General features: G+C 35.3%; 1 protein-coding gene across 4 annotated transcripts in view; it reads left to right on the top strand.

Moving 5' to 3' along the window:
• Positions 1-21,661, top strand: part of LOC112681238 (neural-cadherin) — a 78,002-nt gene that overhangs the window by 6,904 nt on the left and 49,437 nt on the right. For all 4 annotated transcript variants that reach the window (XM_025551524.1, XM_025551511.1, XM_025551506.1 and 1 more), the window contains exon 2: positions 4,691-6,281. In XM_025551524.1, coding sequence (XP_025407309.1) covers positions 4,859-6,281 — 1,423 coding nt within the window. In that variant the 5' untranslated portion in view covers positions 4,691-4,858. The remainder of the gene's footprint in view (positions 1-4,690; positions 6,282-21,661) is intronic.

Raw genomic sequence — 21,661 nt, 5'->3', positions numbered from 1 at the left:
ATAAATAATAGTTTCTGTTGATATGTCATAATGTGTTTATATATACACAATATCAAACTTGACAGTTATAATTAATTGAATATACCTACGTATATTGAAAACTATTCCGGCTTATAACTCGATCAAAGTGCTCATAGCGTTCAATTAGATATAACTTTTAACTTATAGGCAGTTTTATAAATTGTAATATACTACTTGTGCAATAAATTGTTGTATTCCGGTTTGCTAATTCAGTTTCAGTTTTTTTTCAAAGAAATAATAAATTTAATATTAGCGATTCAAATAATCAATACTTTGAGTAGGTAACTCGATTAAATTAGCGGAGGTTTTGGTGTAAGTGCTGAAAAAATAATAGAGTAAAATATTAAGTTCATTGAAAACTGAAATGTCAATTTTTAATTTATATCTGCAAATTATAGTGCCATTTATCTGATATATTTAGCCATTATTTAATGTATTTTGAGATGCGTTAAAGTACTAATATACGTTTACGAGATTCGTAAACCATGTTTTTTAATTTGATCTCAGATAAACATAAATATTCTTCTCGTTTCGTAATTTCTGTCGGTCGTTGTAAAAAAACTCGTTGCGAGATAGTCATTAATCAGTACTGTAGTAAGTAACTAATGCAATAGATATTCGTCATAACAGCGCGGGTTTATAATCCGACATACGGTTTACTTCTGCGTGTACTTCTGTACTGTATAATAAACACTATGCCGAATCTTCGTGATGAATTTTATTATTTCAAAAACCAAATACGGATAGAAGGTCATACACAACATACACACCATATGATATTCAAATCGATCATTCGTTTATTCGTAACGTAATCGTAGTTGGTCATAATAACTATTGTCGAAATCCACCGAGGTAAATTATTGTTAAAAACTAGTCGACTATGGTATACTCTGTGTATCTGACATTAGGGGGTCAGTCACGCAGCGCCGTCACGTTCCACGCGGATCAGCCTGTATAATTTTACCAAGCCCCATCTATTCTAAACAGAGGATGTAGGTGTACTGAACCAAAATTCCTAATGATCTAAATACTGGCATACATTATTCGATGTTTATCATATTGATATGAAATATGGCATTTCATTCGTGTTTTCTAGATTATACATTCTTCCATTCTTCTAGTTTTTTCAACCGATGTACTATGAAATTTTTAAAAATTTTAATAATAATTATCATTGAACATGGAGAAGAAACTTCTCAGAGACAGCATATTTTAATGTTGTTTTATAAAAACTTTAAATGTTTAAAATTTGTTACTAGATGAAAAAACGTAAAGTGAATTTAAATTTCATACAAATCAGTATTACAAAAAATCAATATTATGTTTTAGAAAATTTTAAAAAGTTACTTTGCGCACACAAACTATCGACTTGACTTATTTTTGTTACGAAATTTCAAAACCTGTCAAAATACTATAAAAAAAAAACTTCGCTTATTCAAAAATGTTACTTATCTGATTTAGTTGTTCAAAACAAGTGTAGAGGTATTTTTGATTTTAAGGGTATAACGATAGCCATGAGTCGTAGCGACTGATGCCAAATATTCGAATAATTGGCACATTTGACTAGATGACAACTGAAAATTCGATAGATGATAATGAAATTAATAAATTCGTGATTCACTCGAATAACACATTTTAATAGTGTTAGAAAAAAAGGTGATTCATTTAAATTATTTATTCCTGATTTTATGATGCGTATTTTAATAAACTTACTAAATATTGGTTTTATCATTAATTGTCTCGTTAGTTATATATTATACCTATGAAAGTTTAAATTAAAATTAAAATGCATAAATTATAATATATTCATATTAATTATTTTTTAATTATAATTTAATTATACTTGTTTTTGTATTGAGCTATCGAAACCGCAGAATAATGTAGTGATGTATAGAATAGTTCAATAACTAATATTTCGCTGTTTTGGCACATTTCGTATTGCGTACTGATACGTATGATAATTAATTATATCAAAATGCATAAAAAAAAAAAAAGTTAAGGGAGAACATAAGATTAAACAAATAATCGATAGTATTTTAAGAAGGTATAATTCACATTCGGAAAGAGACGAAAAGTATTGTTTAAGTATACTCGTACGTTCCGACATATTTTCCTGGTATGGTCATCGATGCGTTATATATGTATATACGTTTTTAAATGGAGTTTTAATTACATCGATATGTTATTGAATTTCATTTTTTCATTCATATCATAATATTGCATTCAAATATCACATTTAGTAAAAGAATAGAAAATTTAAAATTTGAAACTGATAAAATAATTTTACTGAAAATAGACAACATCATGTTAATTAAACTATAGTATATTATTAAAGACATAATCAAAATTAAAAATAAAGAATTCTATAATAATATGTTACCATGTTAATTTCAATTATAGTCATAAATACTGTGATGATGTTTTCAATTTTCTCGTAGTGCTGTTTTGCAATCAGCTTCCGCAATAAGTTTTACTTAAGTTTTTGATGTCTTCAAAAACAGATACTGTTTCATGTTCAAGCTTAAATTAATAAAATTTAGGTTTAATAATTAATAAAACATCTAGTTTTTTTCCATTAAGTATTATAATTTATTATACTCAAATTTGTATTTCTCAGAAAGTTATTATTAAAGTTATTTTCCCCTTTTAGCGCACATTGTATAAAATATGGATTGAACATTTTAGTTAAATTACAATCTCTTTGGTAATGTACGAAGATATATGCCACAGGTAGACTTCATGAATAAGAAACGTTTTAAGAATGTGATCAATAAATTAACAAGAATAATAAAACACACGTCTGATGATTAATCCTAATAAGAGATTTATAAAAATTGTATACATCGCATGCGTATGCGTATAAGTGCAGAATGATGAATTTTTTTTACAAATATAATATTAAAAGCTGAATTATATATACCTTTCCGTGTTCAGTACAATACAATTTATACGATTTAAAATGTTCAGACTTATAATTTTTATTTTTAATTATAATTGAATTACACGAAAAGTACTTTTAATTAACATCGTTTTGAAATACAATTATACATTGCAGCAATATTATTATTTATCATTATTTATTAATAATAAGAGGTTAACATTTTTTTAAATAATCTATTATTTCTTATACTTCGTGTCTACTGCACAGACAAAAATAGACGTTTAATGAATGACGTAATCGACTCTATGAAGGGTAAGGGGATTGGTATAATCAATATTATACTCATTGTGATTAAAATATTCTGAACATCGAGATAGGACCGTAGGTTTTGTCCATTAGAGGGTTGAGGATGTTTCATGGATGTAATAAAACAGGGAGCTTACTAATATATCTTTAAAACGATTTGGTATATCGTTGAAAAATAATTTTTTATTTACAATTGATTTTACCACGTTTAACAATATACAATTTTACAGTGATCGTATAGTGATCTATACGATATGTGTACACATATGAAGTATTTATATCAATGTATAAATGCATTTTAATACTGCTTATATGTAGATAAATTAATGATGTACCATGTGTTGTATTAATATATTTTTATAATATAGAAACTACAATAATTATACGTTGGTACTAGAATTTAAGGAATTCATTTTGCGATTATTTTAATATAAAATAATAATATCGCGAATAAGAATTATGTTTAAAGAGTGTAGTTGAAATTAAATTTTAGTGAAATAATGTTTATTTTGATATCGTGAAACTTTCTTGAACTCGTAAAATTATTTAATGTTTTTAGTTATGTATTATAATAATTATGTATGCACAAATTTTGGAAAATAAATGGTTTGGACCTCAATTCTGTGCACGAAAAAAAAAAAGAAAATCAAGATGTCCGTTCTCTTTGAATATCTTAAATTGAAATGTTATGTTGTACTATAATGTTATAACCACATGTCGTATGTTGTAGTGTTCACCGTGGGAGGTTCTTGGGAATTTATCATTTATTTTTTTTTTAGGTAAATGACTCGAAACGAAATCTATACGGACAACTTTGTTCTTTTCCCGCTTTTTTCTTTATTATTTCGACCGTTTATTCGGAGACAAGGGTTATATAAACACGGTACATGTATACGATATCTTGATTATTCTTTCGAATGTTATACTCTTAGTGCGGTGACGTATATTATTATATGAACGTTTTTGGATACAAATTAATTAATTTAAATCGCTCCACGTGATAGTATTAATTTATTTATTGCTTCACCAAAGCATTAATCGTGTCCTACGTGTTATTTAAACGTGAATGTTTATTGATTAATTTAAAAAAAAAAAAAAAAAAAAATAACCGTGATTCCAAATAAATGAAACATTTGGAACTGAGGAGAAACGTATTGATAATTTATACGAGCGGCGAGGTATCGAAATCTAAAGTGTACAGAGCGAATTACTTCACGCGTGGTCGTCGCGACCTCCGTACAACGCTAATGGCATGCATGTGCGACTGGAGAAACTTATTATCTCCGGCGCCTAATCGCATTACGTAAAAAACCGAACGTATCGTAGCCACGTGTTAATACCTAAAACAATTGCCGTCGTTATCGTATCGTTACCGAACGGACATTGTGACATACGTTCTGACGGTGATAAAATTACAAATACGAATAAAAAACCTTTATGTTTCAAATCTGAATTAACCCGACGTATTTTGTTGTATTTCAGGGTAGACGATCGTCTGTTGTTCACTAGGGGTTGACATTCACTCGCGATCGTAGTGGACGAGTTATAAAACGGAGGGAGAACACTCACACACACCTATACAACGCGTTGAAAAAAGCGGACAGAGTGAGAGAGAAAGGTCAAAGAGCAGGAAGGAAGGCGGAAAACGAGATGAAGAAGAACACGTGCGGCGGAAGTGGCGTAATGCTGCTGAAGGCCGCCGTGTGGACGGCCGCGCTGATCGCGGTATGCCGAGTGCCGGGTGCCGATTGCAGCGACGGTGTCTCGCTGTCGCCTCACATGCACCACAACATTGCGATACTGCCCAGCGACGTGTACCCCGGGTTCGGCATCAAACAGTTCACCAGCGACAACAAGTACGCGTACTTTCGGCTGCTGGAGACCGGCTTCTCACAGTTTTTCGCCGTACTCAAGGACGGGCTGCTTATGACCACCACAGATCTAAGCTTGCTGGTCAAGCGGCCGGTCAACCTGGTTGTTCTGGAGGAGTCGCCGAACACCACGTTCACGCACAACATGCAGTTGTTCGTGCTGGAGAAGCGGGAGATGCTGAGGTTCTCGGACGACGCGTACCCGGACGGCAGGGTGTCGGAGAACCGGGCCCCGGGAGCGCGCGTCAAGGGCGTGCCGGTGTTGCACGCGTTCGGCGAGGGTGTGGCCGGGTTGCCCATACGGTACGCGATAGTGGATGGCAACGACGATGGCGCGTTCACGCTGAAGACGGCCGAGAACATCGCCGGCAACATCACCAACAAGTCGTACTACAAGGGCGTGCACCTGGTCACCAAGCGGCCGCTGGACCGCGAACAGAAACCCGCGTACGACCTGATCGTGCAGGCAGCCGACGGCAGCGGTATCGACAAGGCGTACACCAAGATCCACGTGGACGTGACCGACGAGAACGACAACAGCCCCGTGTTCGTGCAGGACCTGTACAAGATAAACGTGGACGGGTTCAGCCTGGGCCTGGACAACGGCACGGTGGGCCCGGGACAGTATTCAGTGGTGGGCCGCGTGGAGGCGACGGACGCGGACGGCGACCATGTCGCGTACCGGCTGGCCTCGCCCAGCGCCGCAGTGGTCGTTGTGCCGCAGACCGGCCAGTTGCTCGTGTCCGACGACGTGCTCCGATCCCGCGAGTATTTCGAGTGCCAGCTGACCGTGGACGCGCACGACCTGCGCACGCCATCCCGCGTCTCCGAGCAGCCGGCCCGCGTCTGGATCCAGTACAACTTCGTCGTGCTGGACGACGACATGCTCATGCAGGACTTCAATCTGTACGACGACGCGGCCGTGGCCGATCACCGGGTGTACAAGAGACGCGTGACCCGCGCGGTCAGGCCCACCAAGCGCATCGAGTTCACCGAGACCGACGGCGAACAGGAGGGCCGCAGCGTGTTCCCGCTCGAGAAGGAGACAGAGAAGGAGACGTTCAAGATCCGAGACGAGAACCCGTGGGTGACGGTCGAGCCAAATGGCGCCGTACGCGTCAAGAAGAAGTGGGACTACGAGGAGCTTGGTCCCGAGAAGACAATCGACTTTTGGGTGACCATCACGAACGCCGGCGTCGGAGGTACGTAACTTTTGGTCTTCCATCGTTTTCAGATCCGCGTTTAGCGACCGTCCACGGGGGAGGAGGAGGGGAGATGTTTAGCCGCCTGCACCCGGAGACCCTTCGCGAACGTACCGATTATTCTCGCGGACGTGTCCGAATCACGTTTTACGTAACTCGACACGCTCATAATTACACACAAACCACATCGGAAACGGTACAATTATTCATTAAACGATAATTAAAACGTCCGAACGCCACGTGTTGTTCGAGTCAAATGCCGACGGGCGAAAACACTTAACGGCCTGAAGTACCGTGTCCCTTGACAATCGAATCGTGTCCCTTGAATTACGAACGTGTATAGTTTTAGGCGAAATCCGTCAACGGTAACGATTGAATTAAAAACCATGTCCTCTGAATCGGATGTATTTCAGACCTTGCTTACATTTACGTTGAACTAATACGAACAGAGCTTATGCGTTGTATACATGTATGGAAAAATCGAAAATATGTTCTCGGGCTTGTCGGTGAAATATTGAATTACTACAAATCAAATTGATATTACTGTCTGTTGTTTCCTAAAATCCTAGAACATAATAGCGAAATATCCTGTTTCAAATAATCACTGAATGAAAAAAAAAAAAAGTTTTTTAGTACTCGAATTACTATACGTTTAATATATGTGTAGCGTCCACTGGTATACAGATTTAATAAAATGTATTACAATATTGTTCTAATACGTTTCATTCGACGTGCATTTGATTTCCCATTGTAAAATATTAAATTTCGCTGTCGTGGTTGTTTTTTGCTAAGTTATATAATGGAATAGAAAACATTTACACGATATTAATTTTTAATATAATAATTGTTTTTGCGATGAAACCAAAAAAAAAAATAAAAATACTAACTCGTTAAGTACACGTAGTGTACCTATTTGCAGTGTCGAATTATTATGCAAATAATAATATTGTTTTAAGGACGCATTAGTATTTAATAAGCCTAAAATAATAATCATTGTCGTTTGAAAATCATTACGAATTTACCTTTGTACCGAAAATTAAAGTACTTAATAATCCCCTCATCGGTTTACTTTTGGTTAATATCATTAATTCATAATAACAACGTTACAAATATAGTATGGTTACGTACAAATAAATGTGTGTTTGCACGTTTGATTTCGTTAACTTAATTGATGAAAATCAAAATTAATTATTGATTTATTTGTCTCTGGATTTTTTTATAAAATTGCGAGGTTGTTCTATTCAAATTATTTAAGTTGAATTTTATATCCCGTTACCGTATTTTTAGTTGAATATTATCTTTTTTTCCAAATCTATATTTTGAAAAATTATTTATAAAATTATTAATATACATATCCTGAGTATTATTATCCTCTTTTATAAAAATAATTATTTCCATTTAAGGTTTTTATTGAGTTAATTAAAACCGTCTAATAGTATGTTTGAAATTTCTGATTGTTTCGGGTTTCAATTAATTTACAGACTTGATTGAAATTGTACGAGCTAAAATGGTAAATTTATAATAGAAAGTATCGTTGTAGGTATATCATGCATTTTACATTATATTCAAAATGATAATCAGCCAATTAATAATTAAGGCGATTAAGTTATATGTTATATATACTTTAGTTGACTAAAAATATCAAATTATAATTAAATACAATAGAATAAATATGTGCTATTGATTGATGATTTTTTTTTTGGCAACATAACAAATTTGAATGACATTTATATATTAATATAATCAATATGTTCACGAGTAGATACAATCGTACATTCAGAAAGAATTTGAATATTTCAATTATTTGTTTTAATTTTATCTAAACTATTAATTGAAAGAGAGAATTCAATGCCCATTATCAAATTAGATAGGTAATAAAAATAGTTCGTGTATCATTCAATTGATTTAAAGTCTTGATATGTTTATAAATTATATTTATATACACTAGGGAATAATTTAATAAATTATTTATCCAGGGAGTAAAATGATTTTTTTGGCGTGTATTATATTTTTATTTAATGACTGAAGTAAAACAACGCTACCTATAGGAGTGTTAAAGCGTTTATTCAGCATATATACATTTATTAGAGATGTAATTAAAATATCGCTAAGTTAGTATGTATGTATTAAAGGATTATTACAACGCAATGATGACTTCAATAGCCTATAGATCTTACCTTTATTTCTATGGAAATCAATTTATTCTTCTTTCATATTAAATCACAATATAAATGAATAAAATTAAATAATTGCATTTTCAAAACGATAAACTATAATTCAATCTACACTTTATCCAGATTTATTATTTTCTTTGTGTAATAATACAATTATGTACGTGTAATGCAGTTTGAGTACAATCTAGTTAACACTATTGTTCAGAAAATTATTTTTTTATTTTAAAATATGTTTATTTTTAACTGTTTGAATTAAACCCACGTGCCTAGTGGAATAATAGTTAGGGCATTTAACTTAATTTACAGTTTTATAATTCCGAAATATACAATGTTGTACTGGTAAAAACTTTTTAACATTAACGATTTGTCGTTTAATTATATTTACATAAATTGCTTCAAATATATAATTATATTTACTGATAATTGTATACCTATTTTAATTGATTAAATGCCTGAGTACTAGTATCTAAATAAATAATAACACACTCCATAAATTTCATAGCAAATTTCCGGGTATTATGTACGTAATATTTTATGAGTCTATAGTGGAATATAATAACTAATGTAAATTAGTATCATCGTATTGAAACGGATAAAATATTTAAACAGCCCTGGATTTCGTATACATGTATTTAATATGTATGAAATATTCTAGACATACATGACAATAAATAATTTAATAAATTTAATATCAATAGAACAATGTATATGGAAGTACAACAATAATTTTGTAAAATCAATATTGATATAGGTATTGATGATAACCATGGAGACGGCTAAGTCGTGACAGACGGACGAACGCACGGCGGGAATGTATATCCCCATAGGTATAGTAGTGGAAAATATTTTTCGTCGGGTAAATGTTATAATATTAAAAATAATATTTGAAAAACTATTTTTACTTCATTTGAATAATATTCCGATTACTGAGTACTATATTAAGTGCATTGTCAACTCGAGTCGTTTTCTAAATATCTAATATACGAAATATTTAATATACCCATGGTAAAAATACTAAAAACAATTAATTCAATCATTTCCAATATCACAATTAAATAATTTAATAAGAGTAAAAGAGGATATGATATATTATACATTAAAAACGCATCTGAAAATCGAATTAATAAAATTAAAATATTCAGATACTAATAGTATCGCAAAAAAAAAAAAAAATCGGTAAAACACAACAAGCAATAATTATAACGACCATAAAACAATAATTTAGGGTATAGCCACTACAACCACGCGTAACCTTGGTAACCCGTGGCACAGCTACATACGAATTGGATATTTTTATAGCAATGCATCCGATACCGGCATAAATTAATATAATATAATTAAACTTCTCGTCTGCACAGCACTGCACGAGCGAACGAGAATTTCTACCCGTTGGTAGCGGGCAATAGTGGCACTAAGTGGCGGGCTAGGGTGCACCTTGAATGTACCAAAAAACGCCTGGCCATGTCCTATCCGAATCTCACTCGAACCCATGAATTTTTCGTGTATTTTGAGTTCGAATATAAGAATCAGAATAGTATGAAAATGTTTAAGGTATGTACTATAGAAACGGTCAATATAAATAATGATTAGCCTAAAATCACATCGATTGTGCAGTCGTAACCATTGTGTTTTTTTTGGAACAATTAACGCTATTGATTAAACTGTCCAATGTATGTATATCTATATCTATATGTATAAAATATACACTATATAGTTATTACAATATTACGCGTAGCAAATTTTTTGTCTCTATGGTATTAAGGTATACACTCGATGACTCGTCACTTTTCATTATACCTATTATACATTAGACATTCGTCGGATGACGGTATAAAAATAAATAAAAATTTAAGATTTTTTCGTACTTTTCCGAGATTTAATTTAATTAACGTCGAATAGCATATCCAGAAACTTATAAGATTTACTTGATTGTTACCACGTTTTTCATATCGATCCCACTGCAGTGCAAGTTTAATTGTACAAATAAAATTTAAATATTTCACCATTTTAAAAAGCTGAAATATAAATTATTTTAAGATCTTCGATGAATATGAAATTCAAATAAATATTTTAAAGCAATATTCGTTAAAAGCCGTTTATTATATTGTATAGGATATGTACTATTTTAAAACAAAGAATGGTTTTCATTTATAAAATATTGAAAATGCGTTGATTTTTATTTCTATAAAATGTATTGATCTGAATTTTTATTAGAAAAGTTAGGTAAAATCTTTGTTTATGTGATCCAATAAAATATATATATGTACATTGATTTTGACCTTTTACTTATATCACTGAATTTTGATTAACAGTACTAATATATATATATATATATATATATTGTTACCATCCCTGCAGGGCCAATAGAAAAATTTCTGACGTCGGTTTAGCCTAATCAACATTTTCCGTATACCGACAACAGGTAAAGATAAGTTTTGGTGTTTGACATCATCACGTAAGGCCGTAATGAGAATCTTACATAAAAGTATCGATCGTGGGCCGTATAAATAAAACAGTTATTTGTGGACGTATGTAAATTGCCATGATCCAAAGTACAGGAGCTGTTCCTTGTCAACTCGAGAGACGCAGGTTGTTATTATATGGAATGCGAACAATATATTTTTATCGTACGGAAGTACAAGTTCATACAAACTATAAAAACGGAGAAAAATATATAGAGAATCATATTTGATGAGAAGGAATAATGCTGTGATGTAATAATATAATAACAATAATGATATTTATAAGCAATCAGAAGCTATTGGTGTATATATTTGTCTTCTATACGCCAGACTTGGCACAATTGTATCTCGTCGAGACCGAGAAGAAAATCGCGAATTCTTCGCAGTTCCACCGTAGATAATTAAATATGCGCGACGCGTGAACGATTTACTTGAGGTGTACATCTAGAACCGCTTGGTTATACAGCTGCAGATGTTTCTACACGGGGAAAGAACTGCGATTTATCGCTGTTGCGCGTTCAAACGATTAAGGGGCGCACGCACGCAATCTCAATTTCTGAGATTAAAACCTGCCGACCGAGGTTCGGCGATCTAAATGCTTATTTTCTCGTAAAAAAAAATTAAAACGTTGCGGAAAAACGGTGCGCGCAGAATTTACGCCGTGCGACTATTTACAGCCGTTGATCACATTGTTGTTTCGCGATCGCATGCGATACGCGGCTATTATGTATATTTATATTATTATGATTACATGCACGTCCGATATTACGCTCGTGTGTATCGGTCGTAAATAAAGGATTCGACGGCCACGTGCGGCCATAAATTTAAAGAGCTACGTGGCGGAATGGCAGAGCGCGCGCGCGCGCGTTCGGTGGCGTTGCTGTTTATGGTTAAGTCGCTGTCACCTGAACAGCACCGCTGTCCCGCAGAGAAGGATTTTACACAAACAAAACAAATTATTCCGATCGTCGTTATTGCTTCGCCGTACGCGCATTACACCCCGGATGGGATCGATCGGTCGACGATTATTGCGTTTGCAGCACTCGTCCGCCGCGCTGTAATATTATTATTTCGTCCGGACTATCGCTGCGCGCGGCGTTCGCTGACGAGTAGCTTATTTTTTATTTTTGTATTTCTTTTTCTGTTTTTTTCCTTTTTTTTTTTTTCTATCATTATCCGTCGGCCAGAACGCCACTGTATATACTACGCGGTAAATATACGACGAGGACGATGACTGAGAAAATCTCTCGAGCGCGCGCGCACACGCGCAATACACATTTCACTCCGTATACATCCCATTTTATCGTCGTATACACTCACTCTATTTTTTTTTCATCGCATTTAAACGTATATATAAAACGAATACTATAACTAATTGTAATTGGTCAAGCGAGTCGGATAAAACGCATCAAACGACGACGCGACACACTGAAGCTGCGGCGATGATTGCACATTCAGCTGTATATTACGCCTGTACCGGCTACTATACGGGTGGTATACGTAAAATGCATTATTTTGATATATTGTTTATAATAACGCCTGTTGTATTACGGTGATAGTAACGAACCGTGAGGAAACCGGGAAATCGTTTACCGTGCGACCGACGGACGGGCGAGTGAACGGTAACAGCAGAAACCCGTGGTGCCGAATTTAAATATTCTCTATAGAGGACTCATCGATTGTCCACCTTTTCTCAATGTTTCGCAACTGACATCGCACGAACAATAACTACCTTTTTCCTCGTTTCCGGTACCTACTACCGTTGCGGTCGTTGTACCAGGAACATCACCGTTTTTGATCGTAAGGTTACGATTAACTCCGATAAATATTTGTTAAACGTACTGTGGGGCTTTTAAAAACGAATTTGCACTTTTCTTATTTTCGCAGTGTAAACGTCGTAAGAGTGCGCTCACGCCTATTTGTACACGGCTGTTTATGGTTGTACGTTATACTCGTATATACCCAAAAGGTCAAATTTAATTATATCAATTAACTTCCCAAGTGCCAACCTGCCGACCCGAATACAATATACACCGTATACACGTATATGATACGCGTGTTTGTGTGAGTATAGTTCTCAACACGGTCTTATTATATTATTTTTTCTCTTTGTTCCGCGATCTGCGAACGAGCTCCAAAATTGTATTTCTCTTTTTTTTTTATCGTATACGCTCGGCGTGGATTCCAATGGAAAAAACTAACCGGAACTACCACCACACACATAATAAACATAATTATATACATATAAATATAATATAAAATTGCTTTATTATGGTCACAACTGCACCGGCCCATACATTTTGCGAGCACATTAACCGACGGAGACGCGATAATAAATGAAAGTATATTGTGAGTAACGAGTGGCGCGCGGAGACCAAATGAGAACTGCACGGGCTCGCTATTGTGTACGCGTATGTAACGCAAATTACATTGTGATGCCGAAGCTTTTCGTATAGTTTTTGCTTTTTAACGAGGCGCGTGTGTGTTCCATTCGGATATCGACAAACGTTTCGATTAGCGCGGTTATGCAGCCAAGGCGGGAGGAAAATAATGATAAAAAAACAAATTACACCGCTCGCGCGATTGGCCGAAACGTTTTCGGAGCAAATTATAGCGACTGCATAAATGTATGTTCATACTTGTACATCGCGGCTAATGATTTACGTTCGCGAGAAAACGAATACAAAATAAACGAACGAACTTTTAACGTAATTTTTCATCGAATTTTTTTTTCCCCCTCAGGCTCGTGGATATCAACGTTACGCGGCGCCCGGAACTCACAGAGACGACGAGTAGAGGAACAGGAGGAGGTCGTCTAAAATAATATTCTATTACCCTCTTATCGTGCGCGTAAACTTTTTTCTATTTTTTTTTTTTTTTTTTTTTCATTTTGTGTACGGTCCGACATTATACGGCGGCGGCGGTGCCGGCCGTGTTCTGATGGGATAATAAATGAATGCGTGTACACGTATACGTGTGCGCAGTAATACGAGTTGGAACGTTTTTAATGCGATTGTAATAATTACGACTGCTGCGTCAGGCTTCCGGTAATGCGTGTGCGTACACGTGATGATGAAAGATGACCAGCCTAACAACCAGTAGGCCGGTCATGCGTTGCGTCGTGGCGTTGTTGTAGCCCGTGTCACTGTACACGGAATAATATCTGTTTCGTTGCGCGTGAAGGGATCGCCGTCGGGGGTCCTGCTGGCCAGTAGCAGTGCGCACGATGTAGTAGCCCGACGGGGCATATACGCGCATTATAACAATTATAGTATATCTGCGAGGACGAACAGTCGAACGCCGAAAACAAATCGATACGAAACAAAAAAAATGTCTATAATACAAGTATGGGGTGCGCTGTATAGTTCGTGAATGGTAAAATTTACATTTTATGATTGTGCAGTGGACGTGTTGTATGTATTTCGTGTTGTTCTGGAAAAATAATTATTGGTGCAAAGCCACTGCAGTATATTAGTTTACAGTCGGAATTGCAAAACTCTGTAACACTACGTACTACGGGGAGGGGGTGGGTATGTCGGATCTCGTGTGGGAATTGATACTTGGGGAAATATTCGAACTAAAAAAAAAATAATCTATGCGTGACATTAAATTATACGTACAACGAATAACAGATGAGTTTGTAATTTTTTTGTTTTTTTCATACGAGAAATATGTGAGATGACCATTTTAATTTTAAACAAAAATCTGTTTTTGTCATCTAACGCTTTTATCGATGCACGTATTTTACGTTTGTTTTCACATCAAATTCAAACGATTCTGTAGTAATGCGGTTTATTCAACTACATTTCATTATACATCGTAGTTATCATGATTTATTCTATTACATATCATACATTTTTAAAACAATTTTCAATAGTCGTTAATAAATACCTATTCAACATAATTTTATTTGACTAAAGGTGTGTCCCAACATTTTTAAGCATGACATAGCACCTATAATTTTGTACATTTTCTAAAGTTTTTTTTTTTTTTTAATGCACAATAAAAAAAAACTACTTTTTAATAGTATAAAATAAATAGATAGTAAATGATGAATGTTAACAGTGTTATTTAGACTGACGGGGCGAGTTTGGGTTTAAAAATAATATTTATTGTATATACTACACTTTTTTGTAGGTACGAGTATTATTTTAACCGCGTACTTATGAATCTGATAACAACTATGTTTTTTTTATTTAAATTATTTTGAATGTATTAGTATTTTTAAAGCTTATTTTAAAAACACAACTTTATGATAATTTGAACGGCTTAAATTTAAATGTTTAATAATTATATGATAAAATAAAATATGGGACCGTATAAATAAAAATATAATAATATTTTATTTCGACCAACACGCAGATTATATATAATGTATATAGATGGGTTCAACATATAGACATTTATCGACGAAAATGTGATATATTTAGGGTTCACAATTTTCCTCGTTTGGGATAAAAGTATAAGTATTAGAAAGAATGATTCACGGTGGGAGGAGACTACAAAGAGAACTACCCCAGATTTTGCGACAATCGAATAGGGTGTAATAGTAAGGGTGGAAAGAAAAACAGAATGCGCTCTTAGCTCGTTTTGTCGAATGTGCCATTATTGATGACAAATAAATACCTAGTCTAAGTATATATGTATATAGTGTGCTAAATGAAACATCATTGTCAACAGATATAAATTGTCTTTTTTGGCTCTTAGTCTGAGACTGTATAACAAGAAATAAGAAATAATTGTATTTTATTTCTTAATTTAATCTTGACGTGCGTTAAACATTACGATATATGACAGTTCCGTAATTATAAGCGCTTATCATGAAAAAAATATTATTCAATAAGTATAATTTATAATTGTTTTTATTACAAAATTTTTACAATTATTTGTTTTATAAATGTATAAACAGTTGATTAAATAATGTTTTATCAACTGTTTATATAAAAATAAAACCAATTATTGCATGGAGTTAAACGTAATTTCGGTAGGTCTTATTCAATTCGGACACATGCATACTGCGTTGTTATTTTATTTTTTTTTTGTTATTTAGGAATCTGATGACAGACAAAACCTAAATCATTTTTTAATGAGTGCACTTTATCTCTTAATAAATCAGTCACAAGTCTCAGTGAGATGTATGTTAATAATTTACTCTCGAAAATTCTAAGTTAAGTAGTGTGGCTAACATCTATGTTTCTCATTTTCTATATTTGTTCGTAGTATAAGTACATATTTTTTTCACTCCTCTACCACTATATTTAATAAAATACGAATGACTTTTAAACACTATAATTTGTCGAATAAAATGGTACTGAGACCCAGGCAAATACCAAAGACGTTTTTTTGTGAGCGCGCGCGCGCGCACACACACACAGACACACACATGTATAAATATATATTTGTATAGGTCTGTATGTGTGTTACTATATATGTAGACAAAGTATATGATAACCATCTAGAAATAATAATTGACGTGGGAAAACAAAATGTATACGGCAGTTTTTGTGACCCATAGACCAACTTCAATTGGATACTATAATTACAAAAAGTCAAACATATAAAGTTAAAAGTTGTACATCATTCTTTTTATACAATTAAAATTAAATTATATCCTCGTGGTTAATAATTGTTGTAAAATTGTACGTGTACCTATGCAAAAATAAATCATTTTTGAGTGTTCGTTAATGAACAATTCGTTACGATATCCGTGAACAACATCAATATAAATTTAAATCTTACGTCTTAAATATACGTACCAAATTATTTTGGTTCCAGTGAACAAACCTTGTTCAAACCCTCTAGCTTAATAGCGTATAATAAATATTATAACCCGTCTCCAAATACACGCACCGAGCCGACGCCATACCTCAATTATTGTTTTCATTCGATTCAAATACATGTACTTGCCCAGTTCTATTGTGCTGTTAAATATTTGAAAACCATAAGGCTCTACGGTATTATGACCATATGCATTATGCTATAAAAACCGTGTATTATATGTATATATATATCTATATTTGTACACATAAACCCTTTACAATATTTGTTAAACATTTCTTTTGAAATAAAAGTAACCGGGGTCTCTCGTATTTCTTATGTACATGTCACCTTTAAATTGTTAAAACATTTTTTTTTCTATTGTGTTGAAATACTTTTGACTGGAATCGTCTGTTTAATCCTGTGAAATATCTTTATTTATTATTATTGTTATTATTTGTGATGTTCAAACCCGTTTGATCAAACGCTAAACTTTACCGTACTTCGTGTGATAAACGCAAAAACGTCATTTGCCAATGTAAAAAGTAGCAGATGGTGTCGTTTGATACGTTCTTTGTAGCACAGCAAAAAAAAATAAAATAAAAATAAATAGCCTTACCTCACTGTAGAGTGATTATAACGGCGAGGGTTGTTTATTATTAGGGAAGAGAAGTTAGGGAATTATACGGCAGCTAGACTTTATGAAATATATGCACGCACATATGTACAAAGAAAAAAAAATCATAAAAAGGGCATTCGAATCTTTGAAATACACATATACTCGCGTAAATACTGTACACAGAACACATTTTCCAAATGTTATTAAATTGATTTTTGGCGCAGTCATAAAATACGAGTTATTTAATTTTTCTTGATTCTTCAAAAGCGAAAAATGTTTGACATATTTTTAAAAATATATGTTTCTTTTTACTATCGCGACATAACCTTCTGTTATAACAGTTTTTAGAAATAATATGAAATTCATATTAAATCCGAATTTTCTTCAAGTCGGAATAAAATATGTTTCCTTAATGTACAATTCGTAAAATCATTGAAATATATAATTTAAATTCACTAGATGATAAAAAAAATATTGATATTTTGGTTACCTAATTCAGTAATTTGTTACAACAAAAAATCATTAAATTTCTTCTAATTATTCGTCCTAGTTATTATACAAAACGAAAAAAAAGCTGACATTTAAAGTATTAAGAGCACATAATAAAATGTTCAACTACTATAAAATACTATAAAATAAATACAAGTACATTTTAAATATACCTAATCGTTGTACTATCGATATGCTATAGATCCTTTAATTAGTTCGTGTGTAAATAAAACGATATTATCGCAAATTTAATTATGTATTTTGTTATATTTCGAGAACGCAAATTTAATTTCGTGGCATTACAATTACGGGAAAGCTGTTTTTTAACAATTTTAATTAAAACTACCGAAATTCGCATTGTGCGCTCGAGTAAACGACGACGTTGCTACTACACCGACTGTGTACAACACTAATAATTCATTGAATACTCTCGGTAGAACTTTAATATTAAGCAGATTATTCATAATTCGTCCGAAACACGTATACATAAAATTTTTTATTTATATTTCTTTCTTCGTATTATTCATTAAAACGTTAACGACTGAAATATTTTAACCGCGGCCAAAAGAAGTGTAAAAATAATAATAATAATAATAATAATAATAATAATAATAATAATAATAAACGGAATGCGTGTTCACTCGCATAACGTAATATGTATTTACCGAATCGTACGACCGACGACTGATCTAATAATAATAATAATAATAATAAAGTAACACATACAAACGGGCGGTTACGAGTGTACAGACGGAACAGACTACTCCATTCCAATAACACACACACGCACCGACGAATATTAATAACGCCTCCACCGTGTTCGTCCACCCCGTCCCTAACCACAAATCTACCGAATACATGTTTTGGCTGGTCGCTCCGTAGCCCTGTGCACATTGTTACGCATCATTTTGTGCACGCGCGCGCCTTCGAACGAGGGATTTAATCATTTGCGGTGGTGTGCGCGTGTGTGTTTACGCGCATTATTATTATTGTATGTGTGCTCGACCGAGCACAATACTGTATTGCAAAAACGGAAGTCGTCACTAATTTTAGCGCTACACGGAGTCATTATAACACGTGCGCATTCGTGTGTGTGTGTTTAGTTTGTTTCGCCCTAATCTATTATTATATACCGCGCACGCATAGGTACCCATAATACAAGTCTACAGCGATTTCGTCATGTTTCTCCGGACGCGTTAAACGCTGTGCAGCGTACACATTACCCACACGCACACCCTATTTTTTTTTTTCAATTTTTATTTTTTTCGATATCCATTTTTTTTTTTTTTTGCTTTGCATGCGTCGCATCCGGTTCGCGTACGGGGCGCATCGTCGTGTACACTGCGTTATTATTTTTTATTATTCACGCGTTGGGCGGTACGTGTAATCGTAGTAGTTCGCAGCGGCCGTGGTGTGTAACGGTAGAAATGTGAATCCGCGCAACGGAGCCGCAGACATTCAAACGACCGTGACGGTGTGTGACTCGAGAAGCACGCGCAGCTTACGGGGTGCACCGAGAAGGGATAAGGAAGAGAGAAAATCGAAACGCGCGTAAAACATGTTATTATATATATCGCATATTATAATCTTATTATTATTATTATTATTATTATTATTATTATTATTATTATACACGTTCAATGTCCGTTTGTTAGGTTGAAACACCGCTCCTCGATTGGTTTTTGTGTCAATGTCGTACCGATACTTTGTATGAACCATGCGTACGGTAGACCATTATTTTGTTACCGTTATAATAATCTATGATGTATCTATGCTGTAATGCGGCTTTTCCACCTTTGCCCGTTCCCTTCGCATATCAATTCGAATTAAGTACTTCCTCGTGTTATAGCGGCAAAATTATTATTTGGTTTGGGTATCGTTAAAATGACACAAATCCGCGTTCAAAAAGGTATTTGTTCAACAATCGTTCGGATAACAGTGCAAATCGATTGTTCATCGTGAAAAATGTCTTTTCTTTTTCCATATTCCTTACTTACCTGCTGTTTGTGAATATTCTTTCAATGCGGTTAAAATGTTACCCTGAATACGTTTTCTTCTCACGAACATATGCACAGGTTGTTTTCACAAAAAAATTTAATTTATTTGAAACATCGCATGGTCCATACGTTATATTCTTATACATATAAAGCGCATTGATATTAATTTTTTTTCTCTTTTTACTGCAGGTGAATTAAAAATTATTTAATTTTGATGTTCACAGAAAATATTTTGGGAAGTTTTTAGACTAACAGAGAATCAACCCCCTGCGTTGTCGCTATTCTCCCACTTAACGCGTGGCGTTATGTGCGTATTGTGCTAAAGAAATATAATACAAAAACTCTCACTTCTCAGATATTTTGCGTTCGTGTCTTTAAACGTACCACACGGCTTTTTGACGTATTTTCCGCCCTTTTTTTACCTTTGTCATGGTCCTATTATATATAAATAATTTCTGCACATCGCGTGCGCCGTGACGACAACGACGGGTGTTTTCGAGGGTACCGCTGATTGTGTCCTATCGACATTCATACATACTCGTACTCTAGCGCAAGTATTGTGTTTACATACAAACTAAGGGCGTACGGTGTTTACCCGCATGGAAATGCGTTTATGGTTTTATATTATAATCAACACGAACGCGACAAGTCACTTTCTAGGAAACCCAGAGTTAAATTATACGATGAAAAAATATACGTTCCGAGTAGAATAGAAACACGGTTGTTGCAGTACATTCATGATGAACGACATTGATTTGAACAAGATCAAAGTGGACCTAACGAATTGTACATGAATATTAAAGCTGGCTTAAACATTTTCCTCTCGATTTCTAGATCTGCAGGTCTCATTAAAAAATATCTAGCTATTCGTTTTCCAAACGGTCGTTATTCGCCTAACGAGTCATGTAAAAATCAGTGTTTTCTTTGAAGCTCTTTTCGGCACGGCTCTAGAAACGTGCGGTTATCTAGGCCCACGACTAAGGGTGAACAGCCCGAAGCTGTTGTTGCCGCGGCTTAAAATATTTCGTACGGCGCGCCCCGCGGCAGTCGGTCGTCCGTCACCCCAATTTGATTTTTGCGCTCGTGCCGCCTCCAATTCGTTTCGGCCCGGGGAGCAACGTCATGCGTGGCGGGAAGGTGGCATCGAGGAGGGGCGGGTGGAAGGTAAGAATAGGGACTATTGCTGCGCCATGCACAGAGCTTCGTGGTATTCACCCTTCGCACACGTACGGTACGTACGCGCGCGCGCGCGCACACACACACACACACACACACACACACACATTGTCTCTTTCACTGCCGTCCGCCCTCCGCATGACGCTCAAACCCTAAACTCTGCACGTTGCTGCTCTTAGCTCACGCGCACCCGCGCGTACGCACGCACTCACACGCGTTTTCTGTGCGCACGCGTGCGCGTAAACCCCACGTAGGCCGTGTCACCGCACCCCGGCCGGTGCGCGGCGCAAAGGGCGTACGTACGACCATTCATGAGCGCACACGCGTAAACGTACGGCTCCGGAGCGGCGGTGGAGAGTATACGTACACGTAAGGAAACTTTTATTACAAAAGAAGGCGGCGGCGATGGATCCGCAGTTGGTGGGGGGGGGTGAGGGGCAGGGTGTTTTCACACCGATGCGAAACGAATCAATACACCGGCACGCGGGCGCATGATCATCGCGGCCGCCGCCGCGGAGCGCTCGTCCTCCCGAACCCCTCGCGTCACCGCTCTCACGCTCGGCTTTTCCGCCGCCGGCCGGTTACGTCGTCGTCGTCGTCGTCGTCGTCCCAGCACATGCGTTTTTACTATTTACGCTACGACCGCTCCTCGCCGTCCCCCACCAGCCCCTACCACGCGAACGCCGGTCCGTCCTCTACCATACGG

This window comes from Sipha flava, unplaced genomic scaffold (genome assembly GCF_003268045.1).
Source record: "Sipha flava isolate LNK unplaced genomic scaffold, YSA_version1 102_pilon_pilon, whole genome shotgun sequence".
Classification (NCBI taxonomy): Eukaryota; Metazoa; Arthropoda; class Insecta; order Hemiptera; family Aphididae; genus Sipha; species Sipha flava.
This window is presented reverse-complemented; position numbering and strand designations above follow the sequence as displayed.